At 40.0% G+C, this 6,488-nt stretch overlaps 1 protein-coding gene across 4 annotated transcripts in view; it reads left to right on the top strand.

Moving 5' to 3' along the window:
- Positions 1–1,618: 1,618 nt before the first annotated feature.
- The window catches only part of tprg1 (tumor protein p63 regulated 1), a 46,931-nt gene continuing 42,061 nt past the window's right edge, over positions 1,619–6,488 (top strand). For all 4 annotated transcript variants that reach the window (XM_054788995.1, XM_054788994.1, XM_054788993.1 and 1 more), the window contains exons 1-2: positions 1,619–1,921; positions 6,311–6,402. In XM_054788995.1, the coding sequence (XP_054644970.1) occupies positions 1,754–1,921; positions 6,311–6,402 (260 nt within the window). In that variant the 5' untranslated portion in view covers positions 1,619–1,753. The remainder of the gene's footprint in view (positions 1,922–6,310; positions 6,403–6,488) is intronic.

Genomic DNA, 6,488 nt, shown 5'->3' with positions numbered 1-6,488 from the left:
TACAAAAATTAACAACAACAAAAAAAAAAACAAGCACAAAAAATGTTCACAGGTGGAAAGTACAACATAAAACTCCAAAAAAAACACAAACAGAAACGGCTGCTGAGAACCAAGCAGTATCAAAAAGGGTAACAATTTTTTCAAGAATATTTCAAGTCAAGTATTTGTGTATCATTCAGAGCGCCGTTACGATGCATACAAACAGGAAAACAAATTATTTGTAGCGCATGATGGGGAAAGCAGTATAGTACGTGACAGAGAGCAGTCATCTTTCCCGCAGCGCTCCAGTATCCAACTGATAACATAGCTAGTTAGCTACGTCAGCGAGTGCAGCTTGTATGGCTGAGATGCCATTGCGTGTCAACGCAAGTTGCCAGTGTGAACCAAGAAAAGTTGTAGGAGACTTGTAGATTTCTATACAGATGTGTGGGTTTATCGCCCAGGCCTAATATATATACATATGGTAATATATATATTTTTTTACATTTTTGTCAACATTACCTTGTTGTTAAAAAGGAGGATAGAATTTAAGATAAATCATTAACTCATTAATAGAAAGCACTAATTATTAATTCACAAATTTCACACAATAAAGAAAAAGCTAAAATTACGACGAGGTTGAAAATATATAATTTGTCTAACTTTATGAATATATTATTTATCTAAATATAGTATGTCAAATTTACAGAATTTAAATAAAAATAAAAATTAGTGACGTTATCATTGCATCACAGACAATAGAGTATTTAAAAAAATGAAATAGTATCGCATCAGTCCGGGGTGTACCCTGCCTCTCGTCCGATGTCAGCTGGGATAGGCTCCAACATACACCCGCGACCCCAATGAGGATAAGCGGCACAGTAAATGGATGGATGGAAAATATATATATTTTTTTATTATTATTATTATTTTTTTTTTCAATCAACTTTATTAATGCCTTACAACAGGGGTCACCAACATTTTTCCTTGTGAGAGCTACTTTTACAAAATGAAAATGACCAAGAGCTACTCATATTTGTAACATTTATTTCCAGAGCTTATTTTAAACCCAAACAAAGCGAATATGCTTGTTTTACCAGAACATTAACAAAATGCTGGTGTCCACAACTCACATTTTGTATTTCAGAATGCATTTCTTTCTACTCTTCTTTCATTATTAACTGAAAACCTGAATGAAAAGCAGGCTTGGGGGCACCTCATGTGGTCGTGGGGGGCTACCTGGTGCCCACGGACACCACGTTGGTGACCCCTGCCTTACAAGTTACACTAACAGTGCATCAAACCATGGGCATTAAAAAATAACAGTTGGTTAACAAAAACACAAATAAAAACGTAGAGAAAAGTGATAAATAAATAAATAAATAATAAAAAAAATAAAGATAATAATAATAATAAGAATTAAAGTAAGATACATGAGGGGACATGAGCAATGAAAACTAAATTGAATTAAGGATATTGAAGTGGGAGCACAGATTTATAGTCTTGATAGTTTTCTTGTTATTAGCAGAGGATATTGATTTGAAGTACAGCTTCAGTTCTTTCATGTAAACATCAAATGGATGGAAAACAGTATAGCAGTAAATTATGCCATCCGTGACATCACACCCGGAAGCAGGAAATGCTGCACCTGTTGCTGTTTGATAGTGAACGAAGGAGCAATAAGCTTTGACGTTAAATCTTTGTTTTGTTTAAAAAACCGCCTTCAATTGACACTTTAAAAAAATTCTCCAAACAATCGTTAAAGAAGAGTTCAATGGAGAAGACGGCGCAGGTGGGAAAGGTGACCGGAGATGACCGCCCTGAGACGGCCGAGCAGGGGCCAGCTGAAGGCGAAAGAAGCAGCTCGCAGTTCGGCCACTCGTCCGAAGAACCACCGCTGCCTCTGGATCAGTTTAAACGCAACAAGTTCTTCGTCCTAAGGGTAAATAATGCTGAGATTTACTTTATAAAAAGCCACAATGTCCCGCTTGAAAGCCAAATAAACAGCACAGAAAACATCTTTAGATACTGTTAAGTGATGTACAGTGTAGTAGTGTTTGTGTTTATCGGCTAATAGTAACAAAATTCTTCTATTTGATCACTTTTGTCACCTTTGGACTACAAAGGTAATGGTTTAATTTATTTTGAACATGCATAAAAGTTATATTGGAATACATCACAAAGTGCAATTCACTGTTCCACACGTCCAAAAAGGAGTAGGAAGAGGAAAACATACAATATTTAGACTCTAAAATTTAGATTTATTTAACCCCTAATACTGGAGTGTCCAAACCATACTGTATATGTCAATATTTGACATGACATATTAATGGGACATTTTCAGGAAAATTAGGGAAAATGATAATAGTAATCACACACATACACAGTAGCCCCTCCAAAAAGATGTAGTTATTAAAAAATGAAAAGGGCAAAGTCAATCATTCAAATCTTTTTCCACTGAGGAACGGATACTTAAAAAATCGAAGAATACGGGAGGGCCACTTTATTATTTTTCTTTTTCTTTTTATTCCATTCCATTCCATTTTCTTCTGCTTATCTGGGTCCGGGTCACGAGGGCAGCAGTCTCAGTAGGGAAGACTTCCTGGTCTCCAGCCACCTCGGTCCACATAATCCCTCCGGTGTGTCCTAGGTCTTCCCCGGGCCTCCTCCGGGCATGCCCGGACCACCTCACCAGGGAGATGGCTCGGACGCATCCGGACTAGAAAACCTTAACTGGCTCCTCTCGATGTGAAGGTGCAGCGGCTCTACTTTGAGCAGCCGTTGTATTTTTAGTCTTAGTCTTCCTCTTTTGGATGAAAATTCTTCTTGTTTTAGTCACATTTTAGTCTGTGAAAACTTAAAACGTTTTAGTCAGTTCAGTTTTAGTAAAACAGGTATGTCAAAAAAATAGAATGCTCTTAACTATCAAACAAGCATAAGTATCCACACAGTACTGAAGCCTTCTGACTTTTCTTAGAAGGCTAAATTTAACCTGAAGTTAGCACTAAGTTTGCATCAAGACTTACATGGAAAGCTTTAAGCTTACTATGAAATGTATCACAATCCAATTGTCAAGTAACATTGTATGTACAGTATATACTGTATGTTAACACAACTTGTTGTAAATTACCTGCAAAAGAATATCAGTGTGATGAGCTTTCAGGTGCTGCTTCAGATTGCAGCCAAATTGCGTTCAGTTTTTCTTTTGGATAGATTATATTTAAAGTATATCTACAAATCAGTGTGTTGTTTCCCACCAAAGGTGCTTTGGTGGCCCACATCAGCGGCCAGTGTTCCGCAGCAAGTACGCTGCATGCTAAGCTGGTCTGCATTGCTATGTTGTAGTTTTTGACTAAAAGATTACACATACAATAGGCGGAAATGTCGTACATTTTAAACATCTGATAGACTACCCATTAACATTTTCATCCAGGATCGTCTTGTCAACGACTCGTCATGTTATATTCATCAAAGAGCCATGTTTAGCTAGTGACCGTCTTGTTTTTGTCATGAAAAAAGGTTTGTCAATGAAACAATTTTGTTATCGTCATCCTCACCCCATCTCTTAGAGTAAGACCAGCCACTTTATGGAGGAAACTTATTTTGGCCGTTTGTATCCGTGATCTCGTTCTTTTGGTCACACCGCAAAGTTAATGACCAGAGGTAAGGGTAACGTTGGGCATCGTTTGAATTTGAGCGATTCCAGTTCCAATTTCGATTCCGGTTCCTATCGATTCTTGATTCAAGTTCTTTTCAGAGGTAGCGTCATAAAAGTTTGCAATGGTTTAAATGAGTTCTTGGGTGAGATGTCTTAATGTCTCCATGATTGTTTTAAATTATATTAACTTTTTATGAATTACTTTACTATGAATTTCTCAGAGGGCTATTTTTAAGAAGAATATAAATATCAAACCATTAAACTTGAACATAAAAAGTATCTCTACATAGGGGCACACGTTGACGATTTTTATTTTTGAAAATCTCATGAGAAACAATTACACATATCCTGTTGTTTATGTGTTGGCGAGTTTCTTATGATGCAGACTAGCCAAAGTGTAACCATGTTACCGAGTTCCTGTTAACCTGCGTGCATAATATTAAACAAGTACGGTGAATAGAGTAACACTTAACGCACGATCTGGTGAACTTCCTGGCTTAATCTAACGTTAACGTCAGGTTTGTTTGTCTATGAAAAAGTACGCAGCCTGACGTTAGCTGGATATTTGAGTTGGCCACCGTATTCGCAGTATAGAGTACAATTTGTTTGCTGCTTCAAAGTTGGCATAAGATAATTTATTGTTTTACTCAATGACTGGTAGGAAGAAGTCCGGCGTAGCGCGTCAAAAACGGGGCACTCTGTACACCAAGAATCTGGCTAAGTTTAATCCTGCAAGTGGTGCACCCTCCTTTGCACGATGTGATGGCGTTGCAAATGTTGCATGACGCCAGCTGTTTATTTTTTAGCAGAATTTCAGCCAAACTTTCTAGCGCCCTTGCACACTGTCCATGGCTGACATGGATGAACACAAACGCTTGCTGCAGCTTCTTCTTCGTGGGTGTTCGCCGGCTTCTTTTTTATTGGAGTTATGCGGCCATTTTTGCCGCTCGGCAGGCTGGTCGATCACCGAACATAAGGATTGAAATTTTAAAAAATTAATGATTTTGGGAGAATTGGAATGTTAGTCCCGATTCCCATTGATGCTCAATGCCGAAAGCCTAGGTCAGGGTGGGAACATAGATCGACCGGTAAATGGAGAGCTTTGCATTCTGGCTCAGCTCTCTCTTCACCACAGTGGTCCGGTACAGCGACAGGATTACAGCAGACGCTTCGCCAATCCGCCAGTCGACCTCACGCTCCAACCTCCAACCTCACTTGTGAACAAGACTCCGAGATACTTGAACTCCTCCACCTGGGGCAAGACCTCACTCCCAGGGTGCAATCCACCCTTTTCCGACTGAGAACCATGGCCTGGGATTTGGATGTACTGAGTCTCATCTCAGCTTCACACTAAGCTGCAAACCTCCCTACTAAACACTGACAGCCTGATGAGGGCATCAGAACCACATCGTCTGCGAATAGCAGAGACGAGATCCTAAGGCCCCCAAACCGGACCACCTTGATGCCTTGGCTGCGACTAGAAATTCTGTCCATACAAATTCTGAACAGAATCGATGACAAAGGACAGCCTTGGCGGAGGCCAATGTTCACCGGGAACAGACTGGACTTACTGCTGGCAATGCAAACCAGGCTCCTGCATTGTTGTACAAGGACCGAATGACACGTAGTAGCATGCCGCCAGTCTCATACTCCCACCCCCCACAGGACACCATGAGAGACACGGTTGAATGCCTTTTCCAAGTCCGCAAAGCACATGTAGACTAGTTGTGCAAACTCCCATGTATCCTTCCATACCCTTGCAAGGGTGAGTTTGTCCTGTGTTCCACGACTGGCAGATTGGCAGACTTGGGTGGTGGTGACCGGACGGAGGGTGTGCTCCAACTATTACTTTTATATATTTTAAAAATGTTGTATGAAGACTACAACCACCCCCGTCATACAATATATATGTAAAGACAAAGCTTTGTGTTAGTCGGCCCTCACCGCATCATGGTTCGAATTTTACAGCTTCACGCTAGCATGGTTTTTAAATATATATTAATGAATAAATCATGCAGTTTTGGGGTTGAATATGGCCTATTATTATTTTTAAAAAATGCATATTAAAGCAAATTGGATGTACTTTTTGCCGTAGTTAAGCATTTTCAAGAATGCAAAAATGGCTAAATGAATGATCTATCTTCAAATATAAGCTGTTAAGAAGACGCATTGAAATTGTGAATGTAGTATTCTACATTGGTCACTAGGTGTCAGTAATTGTTCGGTGAGACAAGCACCAGACTTGATCGCTGGGACAACAGGTTTTTAATTCAGGTTTAAATGATCTCACAACAGGCACAATAATAATAATAACACCATCATCATCATCATAACACAGACTACTGTTGAGGCCGTAACCCGCGACAAATTACAACTCAACTCTGAACCACCGACGTCACTGCCTGTCACCCACATGGAACACCTTTACTACGACACACACGAGCACGAGTCTTATTGATGTCTTAAATGGCTTATTTTCTCTTATTATGTTTACTATATTGGGTAATAGTGTAAAGGTGACTTTAGGGGTGTTATTTCCTGTATACAGTCCTCTCATATGTGATTTAGTGTGACGCCGTGACATGATTGTGTTGTCTGCACACATTGCGGGTGTTCTGTCGGTGGATACAGTTTAGCGAATGACACCTCTGTGTTTGTCTCTCCTTCACCCAGCCTGGCACGCTGCACGAAGCCGTCAAGGAGGTGAAATCTCTGGTGGATAAACAAGTCGACGGCAACATTCTCGGCGTGTGGCTGCTGGCAGAGTGAGTCGGCAACACACCAACCTGCACGAGTCCATCTTTCCGATGATCAAATGTGAACACGAAACCACAAACTCCAAGAACACGGC

Source organism: Dunckerocampus dactyliophorus, chromosome 10 (genome assembly GCF_027744805.1).
Source record: "Dunckerocampus dactyliophorus isolate RoL2022-P2 chromosome 10, RoL_Ddac_1.1, whole genome shotgun sequence".
NCBI lineage: Eukaryota > Metazoa > Chordata > Actinopteri > Syngnathiformes > Syngnathidae > Dunckerocampus > Dunckerocampus dactyliophorus.
The sequence above is the reverse complement of the archived record's forward strand: the minus strand, read 5'-3'. Positions and strand labels throughout refer to the sequence as shown.